Genomic DNA, 13468 nt, shown 5'->3' with positions numbered 1-13468 from the left:
TCAAGTTCTTGGATGCGGGGTTCCAGCATTGGTGACCTTCAAGGCCGGAACAGGACCAGAGGTCAGAGCAAAATTTGAAGCACGACAGACCTGGGTTCAAACCCCGTTCCTGGCTGTGTGACTATAGCAAGTGACTTGCTCTTTCTGGACCCACAAACTTTTTCCCTGGGGTCTATTCCAAGCCTGTCAAGCACCTCTGTGTGAGTAGGGATGGGGGTGCTCCTTGGTAGATATTGCCCTCCACACATTCTTGGGGGCCAGTCACAGCTTCTCACACGGGGTGGACTGGGACAGTGAGTGGAAAGGCCCAGACCAGCCCCTGGCCACAGCTCACAGGGCAACAATAAGTGGAGAGATGTCCCCCCTCCTGTCTCTGGTCCTACCCCTACCTCTAAAGAGTTTTGTGTCGCACCAGAAAACCGATTCAAAACAGAACGTTCAGAACAGAACGGAATAACTCACAAGACGATGCAGACTGAAAATGACGGACAGGTCAACCACTGGCAAGGATGTTACGCCGGCGGGACTCTCGCCTGCTGCTGGGGATGTCTTAGTGTCCACCACCCCGCACAACAGCCGGGCAGAGTCAACTCCAGCAAACAATTCACAGGTCCTTGACCCAGCTCTGCCGGTCCCTTCCGAGCACCAGAGCTGATCGGCAGGGGCACAGTTCACCAAAAGGCATAAATGCAAGGATGTTCGTGGCGGCAGCTCCTCCTGCAGGAACTGCAAGCCAGCACGTGCCCACTAGCAGGGAAGCGTGGGTGAACGAACTTGCTGCATTCCCGTGTTGGGAATAGGGCACGGCAGTGAGAATATGTAGATGACGACCGCATAATGTTTAGGGAAAGGGGCTGGAACGCAGGAACAGGTATCATTCTGTTCTGTTTGTAGAACTTTCTTGGACATGCAAAACCAATATGGGGACAGGGGTTACAATCAGGGCAATGGTGACCCTGGGAGGCAGGGCTCTCTCAGAAGAGGTCTTTTGGGGCCATGATGCTATTTCTTGCTTTATGCCCAGTGCAGAGACCATTGCTTGCGGCTCACTTGGTGACTATTCACTTTTGCAATTTTGTGCCCTCTTCTGCGCGGATGTCGCCTTTCAGTAGGAAATTGAGAATAAGTGCCATGATAGGATCTTGCCGTGTTTCCCTTGTCCAGGGCATGGCAGGGGCCTAGGCTGATGGGAGATCCGCTTGGCATCTTGTCTCAGCTGGAATGTCATTGTCTCTGAAAGCCTGTTTTAACTCGGCCAGAGTACTGCCAATCCCCCTGTGATGGTCCGTTTGTCCCTAGCCGCTGTTTCTCTTGTGAGCCACTTTCCATGGCTGGTAGGCTGTCCCTTGCCGGTTTGGGGCATCAGCGGAGGGTGTCTTCTGTCCACCTGCCAGCGTGTCTTCCTTTTGCACTGGAAGGTGCATTTTCTGGGACAGTGCCGGGTGCGGAGTCAGAGTGAGGTCCTTGCAGGTGTCTGGTGTGTTGAATGGATCAGACATTTATCAAGAGACCAGAGGAACAGAAATGTGCATAGCATTTTATGTGCAGTGAGAGGAGAAGGTTGGCTTTCTCTGCAACGTTTTACCTCTTCCTGGGAGCTGCTGACTGTTTCCAGGTCTAAGAGGAGGAATAACTCGGTTCGCTCCAGGAGCATTCTGATGATCAGCTAGATGCCGCCAGACAGAGGCTTCAGACTGCCGCTGACGGTGAGCACGTGCAGTGGACGGCCGGGACAGGAGGTCACCACGGGGCAGAGGCCAGAAGAAACACCGTCTGGGGCGAGGTCACTGAAGCCCTCCAGCGCCCAGCGGCCCCGCTCCGGCTGAGGACATGTGGTAGGAGCAGTGTCAGGTCTCTGTGCAAGCATGACTCCACGGGTGTCAGGGGCCACGTGGTCCAGACTCTGCCACCCATGTCACACCTGCACAATCAGGCCTCCAGCCCCCTGGGCTATTAATACCCCTGGAATGTCACCAGGCTGGCTGGGAAGCAAAGACCCTTGCTGGCATTTAGCCCACAACCGCCGACCCATCTCAGGCCAGGACTTCCGAGGAGACCCGCTCTGCGTTATCAGCAGGCCCACTCCAAAGATAAGGAGCCTCCGCTTGGCCCCACTAATGGTATTATTTTAGGGACCACTCAGAAGGACAGGATGGGATGGGGCACAGGCAGCTGTCATCCTGTCCTTCATCAACACACTACGCAAGAGTAGAACAAAGACCAGCGCTTTTTGGGAGAAACCATCCTCCCCAAAGGCAGCCGGGGGAGAGCCGCGCTCAGAGCGGTTATTCCCAACCCCTTCCTAGCACCTCTGGGTAACCCACCCGCCCACAGGCAGGCGGGGTGGAAGGTCGAAGCCTCTGCTCTCCAGCTCCGGGGTAGAGGAATGTGTAAGAGGACTTGTGCTAAAGCCTCCTAAAATAGAAAGATCCCAGATCTGGATTCGGTTAGAGGGTCAGAGCTCAAATATGTAATTTTTCTGTTGGCTTTAACAATTGAAACCATTTTTATTCAGTGCATTTCTATAACTTAATTAAGTTGGATATGTACCATTGAGGGTCAAGCACAAAGGTGCAGGCCTCTGAGCAAACTGTGGTCCCCGCCTCCACCCTCCCCACCCCCACCCACTTCCACCTTGGTCCCCACCGCTCTCCCCACCCCCACCTGACACACGCACAAACCATTCTTGGAATTATGTCATCTTTTACTCAGAGGCATCATTTAATGCCGCAAGTTTGGGAGAACAAGTTCCGAGGCATTATTCCCAATTTCCCCAGCCACTCTCTGTCACAGAGCAGCAAAAGCAGAGAAGACAGCCACGGGTCTCGGATGAAGTCAGCGAGGAGGTTCACCACTCCACTGGGGCGCCTGGACACACCAGAGAAAACTTCTCGCTGGTGATCCCAACATGTGGCCGAAGCTGCCCATCAAGTGAGGCCGACTAAGAGACCCCAGGCCCTCGCCACTGGGGTCCTTTCCCTCTGAAAGGGAGGGACACAGAGGGTCATGGTTAAGGCCTCCCCAAGTTCATGCAGCTACAAGGGGCAGACCCTGTCTAATTCCAAGCCTGTCGAGGAAGCTATGCTATGTGCCAAGGGAACAACACAGCCAACGAAACAGACAAAGGTCCTTGCTAGGAGTAGGACTCCTGCACAGGTGACCTAGGGCGAAGAACAGATGAAGCTTAGGGAACAGGCTGAAGCTGTCCTGAGGAACAGCATTCCTGGGAAGGGGCTGGAGCCAGTGCAAAGGTCCTGAGGCAGGGCACGCCTAGGGTGTTGAGAAGGGCAAGGAGGGTGTGCAGCAGTAGCAGAGTACATGCAGGGAGAGGAGATGGGTGAGGTACAGGGGGCTGATGAATCTCTCCTTAAAGCTGTCCACATCCTAATCCCTGGAATCTCTGAAAATGGTACCTTGCAGAGATGACATATGCTACTTTGTGTCAACTGCTTTCACCTATAGAGCTTCCGACACCAAACATGGTAGTAAAGTTGGGGAGTTCCCCAGACCAACCAAGTCTTCAAATCTTCGGACACTACCTGGGTGTCCCATGTTGCACTGTATTTCTGGTGCTCATCACCTGGAGCTTGGGCCGACCCCCAGGCTCAGGGCTCACCTGTAGACCACCCCCACACCAGACACCAGGTGTAAACCCAGGAAGTCACCTGCACTTCCGACCACCGGCTATAAATCAGGGCGTTCCACTACCCCTCCTCAGTTTTGATCGTTGGGTAAAACAGCTCACGGAACTCACAAGTTAAATTTTCTTATGACGGTGTGTTCTAAAGGGTATGGGGCAGGAACAGCCAAATGGAGGCGATGCCGAGGGCCAAATGGGGGCAAAGGGCGAAGCAGAGCTTCCAGTCCCTCTCCAGCACACCACCCTCCCTGCCCTCGCCTGTGATCCCCAGTCAGGAAGCTCCCCAAACCCGGGTTTTCAGGGGTTTTTATGGACGTCCCATTCAGTAGGCAGGATTGGGTAAACCATGGGCCAAAGGAGAGTAACTCAATCTCCAGCCCCGCTCGCCTCCCGGAGGTCAAGGGATTGGGCTGAAAGTTCCAACCCTGTAACCTCAGGGTCTGGCCCTCTGGCTCAGGCAAGAGTCAGCTCAGCGGCATAAACTCAGATGTGGCTGTGGAATCACAACATCTCGAAAATGCCTTCTTCCCATCCCTCCAGACATTCCAAGGGTTTTAGCAGCAGCTCTGTGCCAGGAATCGGGGACAAAGACCATATATATATACGGAAGGGGCCGCAAACCCAGGGGTGAGGACTCTAGGGGCTGGAAAACTTGGGTGCGCCCCAGGCTCTGGAAGGAACCAGCCCTCTCCTGAGGGCTGAGAAGCCCCCTGCCCACCAGAACTGTCCGGAGCACGTCTGTGCTGCTGGAATGCAGCGCTGCTGGGCACTTGTTACAGCAGTCCCGGGAAACCAAGGGAGGGGCAGCTGCTGTGGGCCTTTCGGGTGCCTTTAGTTGAAGCGGGGCTTGGGGAAGGTTCTGAGCAGAGGTCTCTCTTGCTTAGGAGCTGCGCTGGCTGCAGCTGTAAGCCAAGCCCCAAGGGAAGTGCTCGGCTGACATCCTCTCCTCTAACATCCCCAGTGTCCCTAAGAGGTTATTATTACTGTGCCCATTTTACAGAAGAGGAAGCTGGGGGTTCGGGGAGCTATGTGGTCCCAATGTGGGGCTTTGAAGCGTGCCAGCTCTCCAGAGGCTCACGTCCTTTCTTTAACGGGGCACACAGGGTCCTTTGTATAGTGGCCTCACCTGCTAGAGGAGCTCTCTTTCAACTGTCCCCTGGAACAAATGCCCAGCTGTCTACTGTCCCCCACCCTGCCCCCATCACCTCCCGCAGGTGCTCATGGCTCTTCTGATGAGGCAGGCAATGCCAGAAAGTGGACTCCGACACCAATCCAGCAGGCTGGACATCACAGGGCTTCTCCGGAAGGCAGGAGGGGGCTCCCGTCCCTTAAACTGTCTCCCAAGTTACCAGGCTCCTGTCTCGTTGGGCTTGACTTCAGTTTCTCTCCATCGGGGCCTCTCACCCGGGATCACTGTGTTCCCAGGGGACATCTGGCAATATCTGAGGACATGAGTGGCTCTCACAACTTGGGGTTTGCTACCGGCATCCTGAGGATGGGGGCGAGAGATGCTGCAGAGCATCCTGCAGGTTACAGGATGCCCCGCAACAGAGAATGACCCGCACCAAGTGGCCGTGGTGTCAGGGCTGAGAATCACCCTCCACCCGTCACAGGCCGGCCTCGCATCTCTCGGTTGGGGTCTGCAGGCAGCCCTGTAGGCAGGCGGCGTCACACGTGGGGTTGCCGCACACTCTGCCCACGCACCCATGTTGCACCCCCTTCCTGACGCCCTCCTCAAGCCACCCTGATGTGAGCGCCTTCTGTGCCCCTCTGGGCCCCATGTCCTACCCAACGCTTTCACTGTTGTCAGCCCCTTTCCTTGGCTGTTTGTCTCCTGCTCCCGCTGCCCGTGGATGTGCTGTCTAAGAGCACGGGGCCCCTATCTCCCTGTGGGTCATGGTGTGTCCCCGGTGCCCAGAACCCTGACCACAGCGCCTCCAAGCTCAAAATGCACTCGCTGAACAGCAGAGGTGGCGGCGGACCGAACTGAGCGTCAAAGTCTTTCTACTCACCAGGCACAGGAGGGCCGGCGGGGGACGGGGTGAGGGGGAGGGGCTTGTTTAAAAGGCAGGAAGAGTTGTGGGACAGTAACAACAGCACATCCAAGCCAACAAGGGACCATTCGGAGCACAGAGCCCCATGCAGCTGCCTTGGGCGCACAGCCCGTGAGGCCGGCCCTGGAGGTCGGAGAAGGGGGAGAGTTCGTACCGTGTTGCAGTGACTGTCCCCAGTGTTTTGACAAGATCTGTGGCCACACCTGAGGGCACACAGCACTTCAAGGAGGGCCAGCTCTGGGCTTTGCCCTCCATGGAGTTGGGGTGGGGGGCCGGTGATACTGGAGCCCCGGCCTGCGGGGCAGCTCCTGGGCCTGCTAGCAGCGAGTCTGAGCCTGAGAGAAGGCCTCCCGCCGGAGCAGACGCCGACCCCCCAGGCCAGGTGCACTTTGCCTCCATCCAACCAGCTGTCACAACCCCAAAGGCTTTGGAGAGCTCTGTGTTTTTCCTCTTCTATTTTTATTTTCTCAAATCTAAGACCAAGAGAGGCCAGGGCCAGAGTTCTGAAGCCATCTGAGCCAGGGCGAATTGATCCGCAGGCGAAGGGAAACATGTCTGGAAGAGGTCTCAGCGAGAATGCTTGGAAGCGATGGATGGACTTCAACCTGAGGGTAGGGCCGGGTCCCGGTAAGGAGCGGGTCCCCTGGGAGAGGGTCTGTCCCACTGGCAGAGGCCCCCTGAGTCAGGGCTGGGGCTGAGCTGCCTCTGCTCAGCCCCGCCGTGGTAGCACAGCTTTCACTGATCTCCCCCCTCGATAAAGAGCGCCCCCTGGAGGTGCTCAGAGCCCAGGCCACCAACATCCAGCAAACGTGTCCACCTCCCTAAGGTTTCCACCTCCCTCAGTGGGGGCTGGGGGCCGTCAGTATATGGCTGTCAGGCTTGTCCTGAGAGCTCAGCGAGCTCAAGTGTAACGTGCTCCATATGCCTTGGGCGGGCCCCGGCCCAGAGGGAACGCTCCAGAGCTCACACAGACAGGTCAGTCCTTCGTCCTTCCAGGCACAGATGAGAGTAGGTGAGGTGGTGAGGGGCTTTATAAAGACTTCGGGGATTTCGGCTAACGATTCTGGGTACAACTCAAACTGCACCACTCCTTTGGTGGGGCGGGGGGCTTCTCAGTGGGAGGACCCTACATTTAGCTCTGGTCATCGCTCTCTCGTGTGCTTGCTACTTGGCAGAGAGTGTCTGTGTCCGTGGTGCCTCTAACCTCCTCTGTAACCCAAGGTGTGCAGTGGAACTTAGGTGAGATACAAGGAAAAACACGGACATAACCCCCCAAGAGGTTTGCCCAACATATAATGATTGCTTCCAAAGAAGAAAGGATTTTGCAGGTGCATTTAGGGCCCCTAACCAACTGACTTTAAGTTAATCAAAGGGTGATTATCCTGGGTGGGTATGACCTAATCAGGTGAATCTCGAAAAGACGAGAGATCCTCCCACTGGCTTTGAGGAATGAAGTGGCAACGTTGTGAGAAGCCCACTTGTAAAGGAGGTGAGAGTGGCCTCTAGGAATTGAGAGTGACCCATGGCTGACGGCCAGCAAGAAAATGGGGCCCTTTGTCCTAAAAGTGCAAGGAATTGAATTTGGCCCACAACCTGAATGAACTAGGAAGAAGACTCAGCCTCAGGTAAGAATGTAGCCTCCAACACATTCACTGTAGCCTTGTGAGCTCCTGAGCAGAGAACCTAGCTACGCCTTGCCCACACTTCTGATCCACAGAAGGAGTAAGATAATATGTGGGTGATGACTTAAGCAACAAATTTTGTAATTGGTCTGGAGCAATAGAAAACTAATACAAATAGCTAATTGCTATTTGGGATACTCCTGCATCCCTAAAGTTCTGATAGAGACAGGCCCCTGACTGCCACCTAGAATAAACGACTAGTCTCTAGTCTCCTCTACAGCTAGGTGTGGTCATGTGACTGTATTTTTGTTACTTGGAGGTGAATGGGTATTCTGTGTCTGCTCTTTAGGATAGCTGCTTTGAGGGAGCATTCAGCCTAGAATACAGACATGATGGCTGGTGCTCCAGCAACCATACTAGAACATGAGGTAGATTATGAAGATAGAAACCATGAATTGGGATGACAGAGCAGAAAGGTAGAATGGAAACCAAGGTCACCGAGAGGGTAGAGAGTTGCCCACAGTGAAGGTCCCACAGCTAAGTAACTGATCGCAGGCCCCTCTCCCCCACACCCACAGCGTCTGACTTGGTGGCATGAGAATTCTCCATTCCAGAGAGAGATTTGGAAGAAAGCAGCAGCGGTCTTCCTCTAGAGCAGGTGAGCGAGGGTCTTCTCGGCAGCCTCCAGCAATGAATTTGAGCAGGTATCACTTGTCACCCCACACAGCGGGTAAGGGCCATCAGTGTTCACCCCAGCTCCAGCCTCTGCAGGTGAGGAGGGGAGAGGTTCAGCTGCGTGCTCTCTCCTTTCTTCAGGGTCTCAGCCTCTGGGGTTCTTTCTTGACTGCTCCATCTGAGGACTTTGGTTGCCAACCCCTCACTTCTTTCCCCCGCTCACTGTTTTCTTCCCGATACATCATTCCCTGCCACTAAATCGCTCACCGTCAGTGTAAGCTTGTCCATCCAGCACCACCGACACAGCGCCCGGGGCTTGGGGTACCCCCTGGGGCCCACAAAATGGCTTAACGTCTTTTAGAATCGGGAGATAAAAAATAAACGTGACTCAGCCTGATTTATATTCATCTTTGTTCCAACATAGTCGTAAAACAGAATTTGCATGCTTTTGCATGAAGGGCGGCTCCGGGCAGCCATGCTCTGGTGCCAGGTACCGTCTGTTTCCCGTGCTCCCCGGATGCAAGCTTCCTGCTGCAGATACCTTGCCCTGTCCCCCATCTCCAGAGCGCTGGGATCCACCGGGAATTAGCACATGAGCAGGGGAGTGAAGAAATGCTTCCAGCCAAAGAGACAGGTCAGGCTTCCTCCAGGTGATCGCCGCTCCTATGAAGGGCACCGTGGTTCGGCTGCCCTCCACCGCGGTCATCCCCATGTGTGGTCTGCTGGCTCCCCCAGGGCTGACCCGGCCTGGATTCCTGTGCTGCAATGGCCCCACCGGAGTGAGAACAGCCAGAAGCCGAGGAAGCCAGCAGCCCGAGAGGCCAGGAGAAACGTGGAAGGATTCTCCAGTGCGCCTCTGCATGGGGCACAGCCCTGCAGATACCTTGATGGGTGACTTTTGGCCTGACTTTTGGTGACAATACATTTCTGCTGTTTTAGGCCCCCACTCTGGAGGAACCAGCCACAGCCACTCCAGGAAACGAAGCCCCAGGAAATGGACACACTCCCCTTCTCCAAAAGATCCAAACAAAGAGGACTCAAAATGTACGTATGAGAATTCTCAGAGCAGATAGCCTCCATGACCACCGCTAACCACCCCCCCCGCCCCGACCCCAGCCTCCCAGGACAGCCCACACAAGCCGTTGCTGGCAGGCAAGGGAGGACCCACAGGGACGGCCTCCAGCCCCAGCCCGGGGACGGAACTTTGCCTTCAACAGTGTGCTGGCGAGGGAGAGGCTCGGGCAGCTAGGAATCAGGAGGGAGACCCAAGGCCTGCACTGGTGGTTCGGGAAGTCGACACTGGTTCAAGGACTGACACCTGGGATTGGGGGACATTGAGGGGGTTGGGGCTGGGGGCCAGGGATCCCCACAAGCAGCCCCAGATTTCAGGTCCAGCGAGCTCAGGGGAGACTGGGCTCTGGGGCTTGAATCCCAGATCCAGTACTTAGTCACTGGGGACTTTTGAGTAAACACTTTCACCTCTCTGTGCCCACTCAACATGGCCGGCGGGGACATCAGGCCAAGCAGTGGGAGCAGAGGGACCCCACATAGGAGCTCAGAGAGCAGGGTCGAGAGAGCAGGCGACAAGAAATGGCTCCAAGGTGAAAGCGAGCAAGAGAGCTGGAAAGCAGGAAGGGAAATGTGATGGCAAAAGATGAGGCCACGTGTGGTGCCGCAGCCACAGACACACCTGCCTCCAGGGGCCCGGGTAGGTGCCAGACCCGGGGGACGGTGAGCCAGGGATGCAGAATGTGTCCTTTCTGCTTCTTCCTGAAGGTGTGGCCTTCTCTGCCCCGCTTTTACTCTCCTCCTCCTAACAGACACATGGGAACAAATACACAGCTCTCTGCAAGTGTTGAAACAGCAACTGCCATTCACCGCTCCGTGGGGGAGGCACTTGGGAGTCGCGGTGACTGGGGCAACAACCACACTTCGGCTCCAGCCGAGAGTTTCCGTGCAGAAATGCGTCCCAGGTAGCCAGCTCTGCCATTTCTCCAGGGAAGCCAGAATTGGGGATTTTTTTTTCACCCCCAACCTTCTGGTTCTCAAAAACAGTTGGCCACAGATTCACTTTTTGAAGATGTATAAACACCACGTGGGGTGTGGGGAGAAGACACGTCTGCAGGCCACATCTGGCCCTCTGGGTTGTGGCTCTGGTCCTTGGCCTGGAAACAGAACAAAAGCTAACTCGCGCATCGGGACAGTGACAGGAGGGTTTGGAGATCACAGGGGCTGGAACTTGTTAGGAGCGGCTGCTTCATTGGAGGCAACGGGAGAAGAGCGAAAAGTCTGGCCAAGTAACAGCTGGGGTTCTAACATCCATCAGGTGACCTCAGTGTGCACTTCAAAGGCAGAAGGAACCGGAGCTGTTGTTCCATGCTGCATGGCTGAGTGAGCTCTGTGCATAGTGAGGCGGCAGGCCCGGCCCCCACCAGGCCCCCAGGGGTTCCTCCATGGCTTGAGCTAATAGCAGCCCCCAAACGACTGAAATAATTTGCACTGGACAATGTTGGCTCTGGGGCCTGTGCTGCCTTAGTTTTGGGTGTACACATCCCCCACCCTGCCTTTCTTTTTTTTTTCCTTTCTTTCTTGCGCCTCTATTTTATTGGGATGACTACATCTTTAAACTATGTTAGCAGTAAACACAGCTAATTTACCCCCTGCCTCTTTGAAACAGCTGTTGACAGCTGCACTGTAATTCAATCAAGGATCTTTGTAGTGGAGCCTACCAAATTCCCATTTATTGTTGGGTTCCATCTCTCCTGCCTGGAGCCCCACACAGCTGCAGCAAATGTTGACGAGCGCTCCTTTCTCCCCAGGGCCTGGATGATAAACAGCGTGTTAGTGGCGGGGCCAAGGCAGAGAGTTCTTAGCAAACCAACAGAACTCCAAAGTCCAGGAGTTGAGAGAAAAGACAACACACGGACATACATGGCCCCAAGAATCAGAACCAAATGTCTTCTTTTATTGAAAAGTCAAAACCCTTTTTATTTTGTCTATTTATACAGAAAATTCGCTGAAGGCTGCTCTATACAAAAGCTGAAGGTACATTGGTCTGATCGTTAATAAATAGTCTTAAATAAGAAAACAAACAGGCTGGGGAAAGCGAGCTCATCATCCTGAACAAGGGACTGAAGGAGGGTGTAAAATGAGCTTCCAATGGACATAAATAATTTCTTTGTTTTGTAACAACTATTTACATGTTTCAATGTACAAAGGATGCTAGCCAGAAACCAGGTGGGGCGTGGATGGGGAGAAAACTTGCACCGAGAGGGAACCACACAGAAATCCCCAGATCTGCCAACAGATAAAACAAAGCACGGCAAAAACAGTGACTCTTCCCCACTGACCAGGCAGATTGGAGGCTGCGGCCTAAGCTACTGAGGAAGAAAAATAAAAGAAAATAAAAACGGGACCCCAGTGTTTCTAGGAACCAACTCAATCAAGATGGCGAAATGATTCCCTGCTGGACTGGGTTCCAAGGGCAGAGGCCTCGCTGGGGGAACCCTGCTCTTTGTTTACAGACAGCCCAGAGCGCCACAAGACCTGCATGGCAGCTGGAGGCTGGGTGCCCAGCATTTAGGGGACCCGCTGGCCAAGGCGAGGGAGGCTCACGCCAAGAGCCACATCAGAGATGGCACCTTTGAATTGGAGGACTCAATTAGGACGTCACTCTCAAGGCAGTTTCTAGATCCTTCCATTTGAGATTCACATCCACCGTATCCTGCCCCTAGCAGATCTCCACCGTGCCATCGGCTCCTTACCTCAAGGAGCTGATAGTTTGCAGAGTGCTCAGGAGGGGTCTGCAAATGAGAACAGTGGCTACAGCGGCCCTGGCTGGCACCTGGACTCCAGAATGCTGCTAATCATGACCAACAGGGGAACCCACCCGGGGGAGGGACAGCATGCCTGCCCACCCCACCCCCATCTAGAGTGAGGGCTCATTGACACTTCTTAAAATAGGTCATGTTAGCTAGAGTTCAGGGTCAAGGTGTGGGCTCTCCCGGTGGCTGTCCTCTCATTCCATGTTGATTTTCTACCACTAGGAGAGCTGGAAAACCAATTCCAAACATCCGTCGGCGCTTCTCACGCCTATTTTAATTTCCGCCACCATGCACCCAACCGAAGGACGGGACGTATTTTTCCTTCAAGGTTAACACACCGCCTCCTCCCAGCAGAAATCTGCCCTCTCCCTTCTCAGTCGCATCTTGGGTTTGGGCAAGTCTATGTAAACAGCAGGCCTCTGCAAGCCTCAGAATGAAACCAGAACGGAACGGAGAGGGGGCCTCCCCTGCCTCTGCCGTCCACGGCTTCTGTTTATGAAATCAGAGTAAACCAAGAAATGGGGATAAATTGTTTAGGAAAATATATCTGTAACATCCTAACCATTTTCATTCATTTGTTTTATTGTGACATTTATTACAGGAACTTCCGTGTCAATTTCCCTTGAGCACAGACACAGACGTGCCCACCCCTGGCCATGCCCCCTTCCTCCTGCTGCTGGGTGGCCTGGCTGAAGGGTGCTCCTAATTACCCCTGGGAACGAGTCAGTGCATGGCTGAGACTTCACAGCCCATGATCAGGGCCGGGCAATTTTTCTTTATATATTTTCTTTCCTTTAGGTTTTGCCTGCAGCAGCGTGTAGGATCTTGTCCATGGGAGGTTGATGAAAACCTGATCAAAAGGCATTTGCCTCTCCAATTCCTTAATCCTCCTACGCCCTTAAGGTTGGGGACGGGGGCGGGGCAGGTCTCGCGAAAGGCGGTTGCGGTGCTGGGTGGTGGGTGGCACTGGCTGGTGCCAGGACCCCGGAACAGCGTAGTGCCAGCGGGTCTGACCTCTGTGAGGTGCTAGTGGCAGCCACAGGCTCGGACGACCATGTTTCTGTATTTCTTCAGGATGACATTGGAGCTGTCGTCGAAGTAGAGGACAGAGATGGCGTTGAGCTGAGTGGGGGCACAGCACGGCTTGGGCACCGTTTCGGGGTTGATGAAATGGACCTGGAACACACAAAGAATGGCGGCATCGGTGAGCAGCGCTGGGTCCCTACTCCCGTTCTATAAGGAACGTCAGCTGCTTGGACAAAATGACGCACGTGACACGCCCCCTTGAGAGTGACCACACATCACACTTCCAGTTCTGGCCCGTGACACATAACCTCTGGTGCACAGACCAGGGGACCAGAGCACAGAGGTGTCCACAGCTGGGGAGTTAGCGGCCAGGTGGCTCTCCACCACCCCGCGGTCCTATGCACCACACCGCGTTCACCGCGTCTTTCTGCTCCACCACCAGGAGCCAGAGACCCTCAGCCCCCAACCATGACCGCCCAAAACATCTCCAGACATTGCCAAATGTCTCCTGGGAGGCAGATCTGTCCCTAGTGGAGAACACCTGGGTTAGACAGTAAGGGCCAGCAGGTCAAATCCCATCCCGAGGCCCGGTTTGGGAATAAAGTTTTATTAGCACCCGGCCAAGCC

At 54.7% G+C, this 13468-nt stretch overlaps 1 protein-coding gene across 2 annotated transcripts in view; it reads right to left on the bottom strand.

Annotated features, from left to right (window-relative positions):
* Window positions 1-10927: 10927 nt before the first annotated feature.
* BMP7 (bone morphogenetic protein 7) overlaps window positions 10928-13468 on the bottom strand; it is an 88121-nt gene continuing 85580 nt past the window's right edge. For both annotated transcript variants that reach the window (XM_059133184.1, XM_059133183.1), the window contains one exon: window positions 10928-12991. In XM_059133184.1, coding sequence (XP_058989167.1) covers window positions 12714-12991 — 278 coding nt within the window. In that variant the 3' untranslated portion in view covers window positions 10928-12713. The remainder of the gene's footprint in view (window positions 12992-13468) is intronic.

The sequence above is a fragment of the Mustela lutreola genome, chromosome 9, assembly GCF_030435805.1.
Source record: "Mustela lutreola isolate mMusLut2 chromosome 9, mMusLut2.pri, whole genome shotgun sequence".
Taxonomy (NCBI): domain Eukaryota; kingdom Metazoa; phylum Chordata; class Mammalia; order Carnivora; family Mustelidae; genus Mustela; species Mustela lutreola.
Note: the sequence above shows the minus strand (reverse complement) of the source record. Positions and strands in the feature narration are given on the sequence as shown.